The 12,104-nt window shown below is 38.5% G+C and overlaps 1 protein-coding gene across 1 annotated transcript; it reads right to left on the bottom strand.

Annotated features, from left to right (window-relative positions):
• Positions 1–896: 896 nt before the first annotated feature.
• Positions 897–9,667, bottom strand: LOC139947349 (eukaryotic initiation factor 4A-III). Its single transcript, XM_071945250.1, has 12 exons — positions 9,499–9,667; positions 7,949–8,021; positions 7,389–7,455; positions 6,700–6,762; positions 6,084–6,216; positions 5,501–5,581; positions 4,766–4,907; positions 4,125–4,263; positions 3,590–3,705; positions 3,179–3,286; positions 2,881–3,008; positions 897–2,383 (listed from the first exon to the last, which is right to left on the bottom strand). Exons 1-12 carry the CDS (start codon positions 9,635–9,637, stop codon positions 2,367–2,369), a joined length of 1,206 nt encoding a protein of 401 aa, XP_071801351.1. The 5' UTR covers positions 9,638–9,667; the 3' UTR covers positions 897–2,366.
• Positions 9,668–12,104: the final 2,437 nt, after the last annotated feature.

Genomic DNA, 12,104 nt, shown 5'->3' with positions numbered 1-12,104 from the left:
GTACTACTTTTAGGGCAATGTTTTTGGGGATTCTGCTACAAAACTGATTTCAGTATCCATGACTTTTTCTTCTTCTTCTTTTTTTTCAAATGAGAGATCAACTAACATTACAAGAGCCTGGACGGCCATTTTAAGGTGAAGGCTAAGTTTAACCAGGGGCACAGTGCCACCTACTTCCAGGGCTTTAATGGGTTTACCCCATTCACAGTCCCTAAGCATAGGTATCATTCACTAGGAGCCTGGTTTGTAGGACAGAATGCACTACCCTCCCAACTTGTTATGAAACAATTAGGGTTTAGTGCCTTGCTCAAGGCTACAAGTGTCATGTCCGGGATTTGAACCCATACTATGCTGCCGACAACACCAGGGCTTGGGTTCTATGAACTTGATCCCTCGCCCAGGACACACCACACGACTCACTGCAAATTAGTTTCTTTGGGATTATAATCACTAGTAATGAGAAATTCAAAACCTTTATCTGAACTATGCCCTTAAAGGCAGTGGACACTATTGGTAATTACTCAAAATAATTATTAGCACGAAACCTTACTTGGCAACGAGTAATGGGGAGGTTGGTAGTATAAAACAATGCGAGAAACGGCTCCCTCTGAAGTGGAGTAGTTTTCGAGAAAGAAATAATTTTCCACGAATTTGATTTTGAGACCTCAGATTTAGAACTTGAGGTCTCGAAATCAACCATCTAAAAGCACACAACTCCGCGTGACAAGGGTGTTTTTTCCTTTTATTATTATCTCGCAACTTCGACGACCGTATGAGCTCAAATTTTCACAGGTTTGTTATTTTATGTATATAATGAGACACACCAATTGAGAAGACTGGTCTTTGACAATTACCAATAGTGTCCACTCTACACTACAACGTACAGACAGACAGTAGGCATCTTATATTATGTATCTCAGAACCTTATCATTTATTGTCATATAAAACATCCACTGGAGTACACTGAGAAATGGCCCAACCCCAGACTACCCTTACATCAAGTTTATCTGCCATCGGTGCCCAATTTCATGGCACTGCTTACCGCAGAATTATCTGCTTACAGTGCGCTGTAAAGCACATGACTCTATGCTGTTAGCGCAGAAATCAGTGGTAAGCAGAGCCATGAAATTGAGCCCTGATAAAGGAATTGCTATCATGCCAATATTTAGGTCATTGAACCTGAAAGTCGTGCAAACTAAGTAATGCAATGCAAGATCATATGCCAGATTACACGTACACTGTACAGGTCCGCTTTAGAAGACCTACATTTAACCCCCAAAAATGTGTTTAAAAGAAAATAAGAAATTCAATTTAGCTAAAGACATTGTTGCTTTTTTATCCTACTGAAATATATTGACAGAGCAAGATTTGTTTCAGCAAGTTTTACATGCAAATGACAAAGTTTATAAATGCACTGTGAACAAGTATTTTACCCAATAGTTTAAAGAAGTCCTACACTGTCTACAAAAAGTGAGTTAAAATTAGAAAAAAACAAGTATTCAGTTACATTTCAAATGCCAGTGTCATTGATTAATGGCCAACACATTTCCTTGCACTTGGAGACCTTGTAATCAGCAATGAAATTGATTAAATAATTTCACACTGGATCCCCAGATTGCCTAGATTTTACGTGCTTCAAAAAATGTCAAAAAGGAACATGCATCAACAAAATGTTAACCAATTGAAACAAAAACAGTATTTTTTGTACTCGAACCCTTACACATGATAGCCTAGAAAAAACACTCACTACAACCAGCTATGTACAGAACATGAATAAAAGGTCGTAATGCTAGAACTAATATTTACAGTATGATTTATAAACTGATCTGCATGAAATCTGTTTCGTCATTGAAGTTTTTAAAGAATGATTTAGACAATAAGAAACTTCTTTTGTACAAACAGGTGATTTACAGAACTCTTAAGGGATGTAAAAGTAGTTCAAATTTTGGGAGTCGTATCATGAAGTACAAGGAAACCGTGTAAATCATTAGTTTAAACTCCCACACCTGTGCATTGAAATCTTAGCAAGCATCTTTACCCCCCAAAACAAACACAACAGTAATTGACGGCGTTATTTGTTATTTGTCAACCATGAATGTGAGACAACTGTACCCCTAAGAAACCCCCAGGGTTTTTACAAAATAAGTAAATTTACAGTGAATCAAATTAAACTAAACTGTATGTCTTTGATTTACCAAGTCGGATGCCATTTTGGCATAATAACTACTAACTGTGGCTGCAGTACAGCCCGAATGTCCAGGGTCTTTGTGTAAGTACTTAGTATTGAGAAATATTGAGAACACTGGTTGAACAGTTGATTCCTGGCATTGGAAAAAAAGAACTTGCCTGGTCCCATATCAGCCAGGTCAGATCAGATCAGCAACTAGAGAGAGGAGAGAAGGGATTCAATAAATAAGCAAAAATTTCTAAACTGTGCTCAGCAGTAATAGTAAATAATAATAAAAAATTATTCTTATAGCGCTTTATCACACCCCTGGGGGCTATCAAAGCGCTCTTTTTTTCTTCTGCAAATTATGTGGAGCTACGTTTTTTTAATCTGAGACCTATTCCCTTATTGCACTATGTAACGGTTTACAAGGTTCTGTGGCTCAAGATGCTGCAGATCAGACCAGGAACACCAGGGCGAACCCCTTCTCTTTACAATGAATGCACCGGGTTCTTTTACGTGCATAACACAACACACAGGACCTACAGCATTTCATCCCATCCAAAAAGATGCAGCAATAATCATTTAATGGTTAAGTGTCTTGCTTAAGGACACAAGTAGTGTCACAACCGGGACTCCAACCCACACTCTGCTGAAACAAACATAATGGAATAATGTAGGTTTTGAAGTAATGGTTTGAGAATCTGACTTACCATTCATTGGCATTTCATCAATCTGTGTACTGTAGTACTGCTCAATATCTCTCAATATACGGATGTCGTCGCTCTTGACAAAGTTGATAGCAACACCCTTGCGACCGTAACGACCTGAACGACCGATTCTAGAGAGAAAAAGACAACATTTACTATCATCTACGCAATACAATCTCTAAGTTGATTGCGATGTTATTGTCCATGAAGTAATGAAGCAATGCTTGTAGGGAGTACAACAATGCAAGATGCAAGAAGTGAACTGTCAACATTAATCCACATCACTGTGTATTACTCTTACCTGTGGATATACAATTCACGGTTGTTTGGCAGATCGTAGTTGATGACGAGAGACACTTGCTGTACGTCCAACCCACGTGCCCAAACATCTGTTGTGATCAGAACTCGCCTGTAAGATACAACAAGACAAAAAGAAATCATCTTTAGGGTTTCACTGCATAACTGATTTCCGGAAATAAAAGGTTTAGTAGACACTTCCAATAAAAAATGTGAATTGCACATTTTGGTTGGCAAAATAAGGGAACATCGCACGGTGACGCAGATGCGATTGTGTGTCTGCTTAGTGCACAACTCTATGTGTTTGCAAACCAATAGGGTATGTACGCATATGTGAATGTAATTAGTATATTCTACTATTATGGGGCTACTGATTTTGGCTTTTCTTCTTTCTTTTATCCAAGAGATGACTTACGTAGCACCAGCCCTGAATTCCTTCATGATTTCATCTCTCTCTTTCTGTGGCATATCACCGTGCATTGAAGAGACAGTAAAGTTTGCTTCTCTCATCTTCTCCGTCAGCCAGTCAACCTGTGAGTATTATGAGCACGGATTATTGTTATAAAAAATATTTCTGAAGGATGCCTCATAAGAATCACTATAGCTCACAAGCCTGAGGAAACCTGTAAACTTGCTATGCTAAACACCAGGGTTAACCCCTACTCTTCAACAAAAAGTGGTCTTGGTTATTTTACTATCAGCCCTAGTAAACAGGGCCTACAGCTTATTGTCCCATCTTAAGGACAAAGCAATTATGGTAAAGTTTCTTGCTCAAGGACACTAGTGCTGACCGGGACTCAAGCCCACACTCTGCTGATCAGAAAGAACAGAGCTCGAGTCCAGTGCTCTTAACTGCTCGGCCAAGACACGCCAAGATACAACAGGGTCATAGAATATACATCAAGTACCAAAGATTTGAGGTTGATTTTCTCAATGAGGCAGTGGCTTACCTTGCGTTTGGTATTGCAGAAGATGACAGCTTGCGTGATCGTCAACGTATCGTAGAGATCACAGAGTGTGTCAAACTTCCATTCCTCACGCTCTACTGCTACAAAGAACTGCTTGATGCCTTCCAATGTCAACTCATCACTACAGATAGATAAAACGGCAAAGAGGAAACAAACTAATTTGGTTTATTTGATGATTGTGTGAAAAAAAGTGCTTGTGTTTAAGACCAACATTAACCCTCCAACTCCTACTCCAAGTAACATTTTCCACAAGTTGTCCAGCCATTTGAAACCATTTAACTCCAAGAGTTATATATGGTGGCACATACTTTATTTATGATTCAAAACCACAGTGGACAATATCAAAATGGTCCAACAGGAGGGTCATGACAACTGTGTTTCTCATTTGAAATGCTCATCCCTGGTGCAGTTTTCTGATGATGTAAGCACAAAACTGTTAAAATGACTTCCATGAACTAACACTGCTTACTTTTCTCAAAAGAATCATCAATGGCAACGGAGACACTTGTCCATTTTTCTTCACTATTCTTTTTAAATACAACAACACTTGCAACACTCAATTGGGTTTTTGATGGTGGCGACACATCGAATCAAGTATATGAATGAAACAGATGTATACTGACCGCTTGACCAGGATTCGGATTGGTTCCGTCATGAACTTTGTGGTCATCTCTAAGATCTCATGAGGCAGTGTGGCACTGAAGAGAAGGACTTGTGTAGCTGGAGGGAGGTACCGATAAACGTCATAGATCTGCTCCTTGAAACCTGAATGTATTAGAGGATATTGAGTTCAATATAAAGGTTCCACAATTCAAAGTGAGCTATTCCAGTTAGTAGTGAGACGGCACGTCATCCAGAAGTCATTTGTTCAAATCCTGCTCTTGTAAATTCGTCCTTGTTAAACTCCAAAATATTGAAATGTCAGTTTCCCTTATGGTTTAGTACTGTGAAATATAACATATATATATATTGTTTTCAAGTGCGTATCAGCCGCAATTGCAAAAATCAGCCTACTCTTCGTGTGTATCGTTCGCCTCGATGCGCTAGCTATTATAAAAGGCACTGTTTTAAAGAGGGCTGCTTATAAGGAGTACATTCTGAAAGTTCCGAATCTCATTTCTGCTATGAGTTTCTTCATATTGCTGTCCTCTTATAACAATGTTTCTTATATAAAGAGGTAATTTTACCAGTCCCAGCAACCTCATTAAAATGAGAGTCGACTGTGTTTCTAAAGACCAACCAATATTCTCTGTATTTCCTTGGCCGATAACCATTATGAAAAGTATGCCAAAAGGAAGGGACAATTGAATGAAAAAACTATTGACATCGGATGTCTCAAGCAACGCTATCTTCCTTACCTTTGTTCAGCATCTCATCCGCCTCATCAAGGATCAGCATTTTGATTGAACGGGTCCTCAAGTTTCTTCTCTTGATCATGTCTAGTTAAACAACATCATTATTAAGGAAAAGGCACAAAAAAGTGTATGCTTCCAGATTGGTTTCTCCTGTCTTTCTTTGCAAAATGTTCTAATTGTTTTAAGGACAACAGCTTTGGCAGTAAGGTTTGTATCAAGTGATAATGTTAAATTCTGGCAAGCTCAAAGTGAAGAGCCTATAAGACGTTTATGGTTTACAGGATTGGTGTTTTTGTCATATTGGCACAGTGTTATCTTTCCTCCCCTTCCACCTCTGAGACCCCGGTTCTATCCCCACTAGTATTGGGGGGCACTATATGGATTGGGTTTGCAGTCCTTACTTGACTGTGTTTGGTTTTTCCATGGAATACGTCTCTGGTGTTTTCCTCCAACATCTAAAACTGAAACTTCCTTTTCTTCTCTCCATGGGGTTCTCGTCTAGTACAGTGATTAAGTTCGGTTTTTCCGAGAGTTCTTCACAACCACCAAATTAATGAAACAAAAATGAAAATGAAATAAAGGATACCAAAGACTCTTCCTGGGGTGCCAGAGATGACGTGTTGACCAAAGTCCAGCTTGCGGATATCTTCACCGATGTTGGTACCTCCGATGCAGGAATGACATAAGACACTCATGTAGTCACCCAGGGCCAGAATCACCTGTGAATTAGATTCACTTTAATTAAAAGCTCGCTATTCACATTTGCTTGAGATTTTGTTCTCTCTGTAAAGTTATTCTAATCCTGTCATGCACTTTGGTCCTTGGAAAAACTATCAGGGAAATTTGTACAAGAGTACAAGAGCTGACCTTCATGTACATGTCTATTAAGAGTAAAATAGACTTTTCAGGAAATACTAATATTTGTCAGGCCTTGAACGTCGCTCTTGAAGGGAAACTTCTATGAGGAAAATGTAAATTTATATTTGATCTTTGTAAAGGGCACCAAGCAAAAGCACAGGGCATCACGGCAATTGCTGTGGGTGCTATGGGTTGATTGAGGCCTGATTTCTCAGGTTTTTCCAAGAGCAAAACAAATCAGATATCAGGCTTTACTTAGAAGTAGTAATAATAACATGCCTTGCCATGAATAAAAGAAATCAGTGAGATGGGTAGACTTCCTTAACTTATGGTGCACAACTTACCTTTTGAATTTGGGTTGCCAATTCACGAGTTGGAGACAGAATCAAAGCTTGTGTTTCACGAACCTGAGTGCATTCAAGACAAAGAAGAGATGAGACTAAATTGGGCGCAGGATAAAAAATAACAACACTGCAGTCATATCAATTACCAGTGTGTACAGTCAAAATCATGGGTACACATTTATTAACCACTTGTTATGAACAACAGTTTGAAAACCTTTTTTTTTTTTATTTTATGCAAGTCGCCCTGACACACAAGGCCTGAAGGCCACTTCAAGGCGTGGGCTACAATTATTTTTTCCAGAGGCCATTGCCACCTACTCCTAGGGCTGAAACAGGGTTCCCCCTTTCACAGTCCATACGAATGTAGGCTTGGGTATCTTTAATTCGAAGCCTAGCCGGCAGAGCAGAAAGCACTACCTCCCCAACTGATGTGACATTTATCTCTCATTGTTATTTATATATACAATTGCTGTGTCTATGATAATCAACTTGTCATAGACTTTGTCAAATACAAGTTCTGCAAAGAGTTACTCAATATTTATCTGCGGTTCATTTGTTGTTTTTGTTACAAAAATTGAAATCAATGATTGTGGCTGTGCAATAATACACTGAGCCAGATCAAATTCTGCAAAATGTAAGAATTTAATAACGGAATCAAAGAGAGGGAGATGTGTCTAGGATATACAAACCTGCGTGTCTAAACACTGCAAAACTGAAATGGAGAATGTAGCTGTCTTTCCGGTACCAGACTGTGCCCTGAGAACATGATAACAAACGAGAACTAGTTTATTTTGTGAATACTAATTGCAATTTTGCAATTATTAAAAACAATATGGGGGATAGTAAGCTGTTTTCGGAGACCTTAAACCAGTCTATCACATAAAACAGAAACGCAATTTTAGTATGGCTAAAATTTAAAAGAATTTGATGATAGAATTTGTTGCGCTACATGGCAAAACCACTAGTTGTCTACCAAAAATAAATACTACGCTTTTCTTTGCTCATCAAAAAGATAAGAAATATTTTCTTTTAACAACATTTTTTCAAAAAAGGAGGTATTCTAAAGGTAATATACTGCGTCAATCAATGAACCCCAGATTGAGCGACAAACTTCTAAATAATTTCATCTGTGGCCGGCTTCCTACACCAGTCACCTGAAACAATTAACTTGACTAATGTTGTTGTCATTTTCGAAAGCCAGCTGACAGTCTATATATTTTGATAAAAATGTTACATTGTCCACACTTACTGTGCGATCACATCTCGTCCCGATACGACAGGTTTGATGGCTCGCTGTTGTATAGCTGAAGGTTTTTCAAATCCTTTAGGTAAAATGAGAGAGATCCAAAATTGGTTTTGTGTACAAACAAGACAAAATAAAACAGCACATATGCACAAGTTAGGTCAAGTTTAACCCGGTAGTGATACACATGTGTACCCATATTCTATTCCATAGTCATAGAATGAATTCCTAAACTCATTCTTGATTGAATGAATTTAAGAAAATCAACAACCATGGTCGTAAAACTCTGTTATCACTGTTTCGATTGTAAAGTTTCTGATACTACTTGTGTTCATGTTTCTTTGATGAGACTATAATAATTAAAGCCATTGGACCCTTTCGGTAAACAGTGTTGTCCAAGGCCCACACTTTGTGTACCACAACTTCTATATCAAATAACAAACCTGTGAAAATTTAGGCTCAATCGGTCATCGGAGTCGGGAGAAAACAACGGAAAAACCCACCCTTGTTTCCGCGCGTTTTGCCGTGTCATGACATGTGTTTAAAATAAATCCGTTTTGCTGTTTTCTCAAAAAGTAAAGCATTTCATGGAATAATATTTCAAGAGAAGTCTTTCACCAAGTTATTTGTAAATCTGTGGTTTTTTTTTTTTTCCTGAACCGAAAGGGTCCAATGGCTTTAAATAATAAAGCGTGTAATGTAAGTTCTGACAATTTTTGGCAACTGTTTTTTATAAAATTTCTCAATGTTACTATGTGTTATTATAAATCCAATATGTCATCACTGATTTGGGCCACTTTAATGAAAAATTGAAGACTAAGCTTGTTTATTGAAATATAAAACAGTTAAATATGACACTGACCACAGACAGCACAGGGATGGTGAAAAATATATAAAGGATAACTTTCCGTATAGCGCCACCACTTTTTCACTCATTTTTACAAAAAGGGATATCTCATTGAGGTAAATTAGATACTATATTATTTCATATCGAATGAAAAACTGGTGGCGCCATACGGAAACTTTTCCTATATAAATTGAGAGAAAGCTGCGAGTGTGTTACGCTATCCATAGTCTACTTCTATTCTACACTGCCACTGGATACTCGGATAATCTACACTAACATTAACAATAACATTGTTATTGGTCCCCAGCCAAATCTGTCAGCCATCCATCGTCATGATATTTCCATCCATCATTTCACTCAGCTCATCTCACTTGTTAACTCAGATCGATCACTGCTCACCACCTCCACAGTCAGTTTACACTCAGTATATTACACAGTTACAACTTACAGTACACAAGTTAAACTTTAAATCACACATTTTAAATGGAGCCCCCTCAAACAAATCAGATGTCCCTGTATTAAATACAACCGTATTGTTAATGACGGCATGACATGATGGTAATCGTTCGTGTAATATGTCTTGCATTGTCTGGAATTGGAAATTATTGTTAATAGGATCCGCTTTTTATCACGAAAAGGATGCAACACACTTCATATGAACAAGCCGAATTTGTCTACGTCGTTTTGAGTTTACATATGAACTACCTACCGTAAGCATAGATTCCCTTAATAAGATCTTCTCTTAGATTCATCGCATCAAATGTAGGAGTAACGTCGACACTTTCGCTTGTTTCAAAGCGAAGATTTGTGCCTTCTTGGGACAAAACTCTTCTCGTTGTGGCCGCCATGCTGAAGAAATAACGCGTTTTTGCATTGAGAAGCCCGCCCTCTGCCTAATAAAAGGTGTACTTGGACGCGTGAGGGCGCTGACAATTTTGTCTGCTAATAATGTCCCAACAATCACAACTCAACGGGCTTTGGTTGATCTCTGTCCAAGCAACTCTATGCTCATACCAGTAACTGGGCCCAGCAGAAAATACTGCTCGGCAAAGTGTATTTTTTTTAATACTATTCTGTGCTTAGCAAGTTAGTGCATACTCAGGCCTAGTACAGGCTTTATGATAGACCAATCGGACGCACTCAGTATTTGATCAAAACACGTAATATACTACTTTTCACGAATGGTTCCGTCGATGCCATTTCAACGCAAAAGCACAAGAGAACTTATAAATAAACCGATAGAGCAAGGCCATGCGGAAAACTGAGCAGTTCTATCTAAGCAGAAAGATATCGCTCTATTTCCGATTCAGCGATATTGGAGTCCTTCGATAGGCCAAGGTGTTCGCGGTATAATCTTCGCCCCTCACATTGACCATTGCTGTTGCTGATAAATAATTAAATAGAAAGTAGAAATTTTGCAAAGTTGGGCAGCAAAATTGAGGTTGCGAGGCTAAAGGCTTACATAATCAATGGTTTGTATACTAAGCTAACTTGGATGCACGTTCATATGGGCCTAAAGCGGGCTGAGTATAATACTTCCTCATTATTTTTGTCCTCTAAAGTGTTCAAAGTGCGCACCTGCGCGCGATGTGTGCAACTTACATGGGAGTACGGAGTCTATACCCAAAGCCAAGTTGTGCCGCAAATCCGTTGTGCTAATGTGCGAAAGTCTTTATTTATACTATATAACCGACAATAAACGACAATATTATTGCCCTACAGGGGCTGACTAAATTGGTGGTTGGTACACATCCTGAGGGTGTTGCCTGCACCAGTCGTTGATTTTCGCTGATGGTGTACCAGGACTGGAATTTCATCTTTGAAAGGGCAAGGCCATTTTCATTTTGCAAAGGGCTTCTCCATTGGAAATCCTATATAGAGTATGGGAAACTTTTGAAGGGGCACCAAGGCCAAGACAAGGAGCAACGAGCGGCATGTCCTCCGTGGCCTGCGTGTAATTCCAGGCCTCATTGTGGATGGGCTATTGATGTTTCACTTTGATGTCGGTTTCTGCTGTATATGTCTCAAGGTTAACTATTTAAATTTAGATAGTGTCTGCAATTTGTTATAGAAAAATGAATTTCCAACTACGTCGAGAAGCGGGTTTTCTGATAGATGGGAAAGTCAATTTGGTAAACATAGGCCGATGTACCGTATTCATCTTAGCAGGAACGTTCTTGATTAAAGCAGCCCAAAGTTACAATCTTTGTACTGTATTCAACAACTAAAATGCAAGCTGTGTTATCATTCCCCATGTGTCATTTCCAGTAGGTAAATAATAATGAGCTTTATCTTTCTTTTCTCCACCCCCCCCCCCCCCCTAAGTTTGTCGATGTATGTTCTCAAAATTTGTTATGATGTTTATTGTTTCGTTTCCTTTTGCTGGGTTCCGAGTGTATCATTGTAAGTTATGTAAATTTAATAAGTGCCTGCCCTTTGTGAGAATAATGAATTCCCAACTGCGTCAAGGAAATGTACGACGAGAGATGGAAAGTCATTAGATAAACATAGGACTACCTTTGTATCGTATTCAAATGAGCAGATACCAACTCCCTTGATAGTCAAAACAATCAAAGAGCACGATGGTATAATGTTCGTATTATGTTCAACAACTAAACAGAAACCATGATTAATGTCCCGACTGAGCCGAGACAAGGTGAGTCCTAGAGATTAAAGTAGGTTGATATAGGGCCTACCAGTGTTGTTATCAAGTACAATGTATGTCTGTATTGTATTCAACAACCCTTAATGCAACATGTATGCATGTTATAACATTCCCATTGTGTCATTGCCCCATAGGCAGGCCTAATGAGATTTATGAAATATTGTTCTCTTCTTTTTTGTGCGTAAGTTTATGTATTGAATTTATTTTTCGTTCGGTTTCTGTTGTATATTTCTTAATATAATTTTGAGTAGGAGCTGTACCGAGGAAAGGTTGCCGAGGGATGTAAACAAAAATATTTAAAAAATAAATCAATCAAATGATATAACGTAAGCCTACTCGTGTATAAAACAATTATATTCACCGTATCCATCGAAAGCAGTGGCCCGTTCCCTTGACAATCAATCGAATCATAATGTTATATGTTGGCCTATTCATTAAAGACAATGGACACTATTGGTAATTGTCAAAGACCAGTCTTCTCACTTGGTGTATCTCAACATATACATAAAATAACCAACCTGTGACAATTTGAGCTCAATCGGTCGTCGAAGCTGCGAGATATTAAAGAAAGAAAAAACACCCTTGTTGCACCATGGTCACACGAAGTTGTGTGCTTTCATATGCTTGATTTCGAGACCTCAAATTCTCAA

This window comes from Asterias amurensis, chromosome 1 (assembly GCF_032118995.1).
Source record: "Asterias amurensis chromosome 1, ASM3211899v1".
Taxonomy (NCBI): Eukaryota; Metazoa; Echinodermata; class Asteroidea; order Forcipulatida; family Asteriidae; genus Asterias; species Asterias amurensis.
The sequence above is the reverse complement of the archived record's forward strand: the minus strand, read 5'-3'. Positions and strand labels throughout refer to the sequence as shown.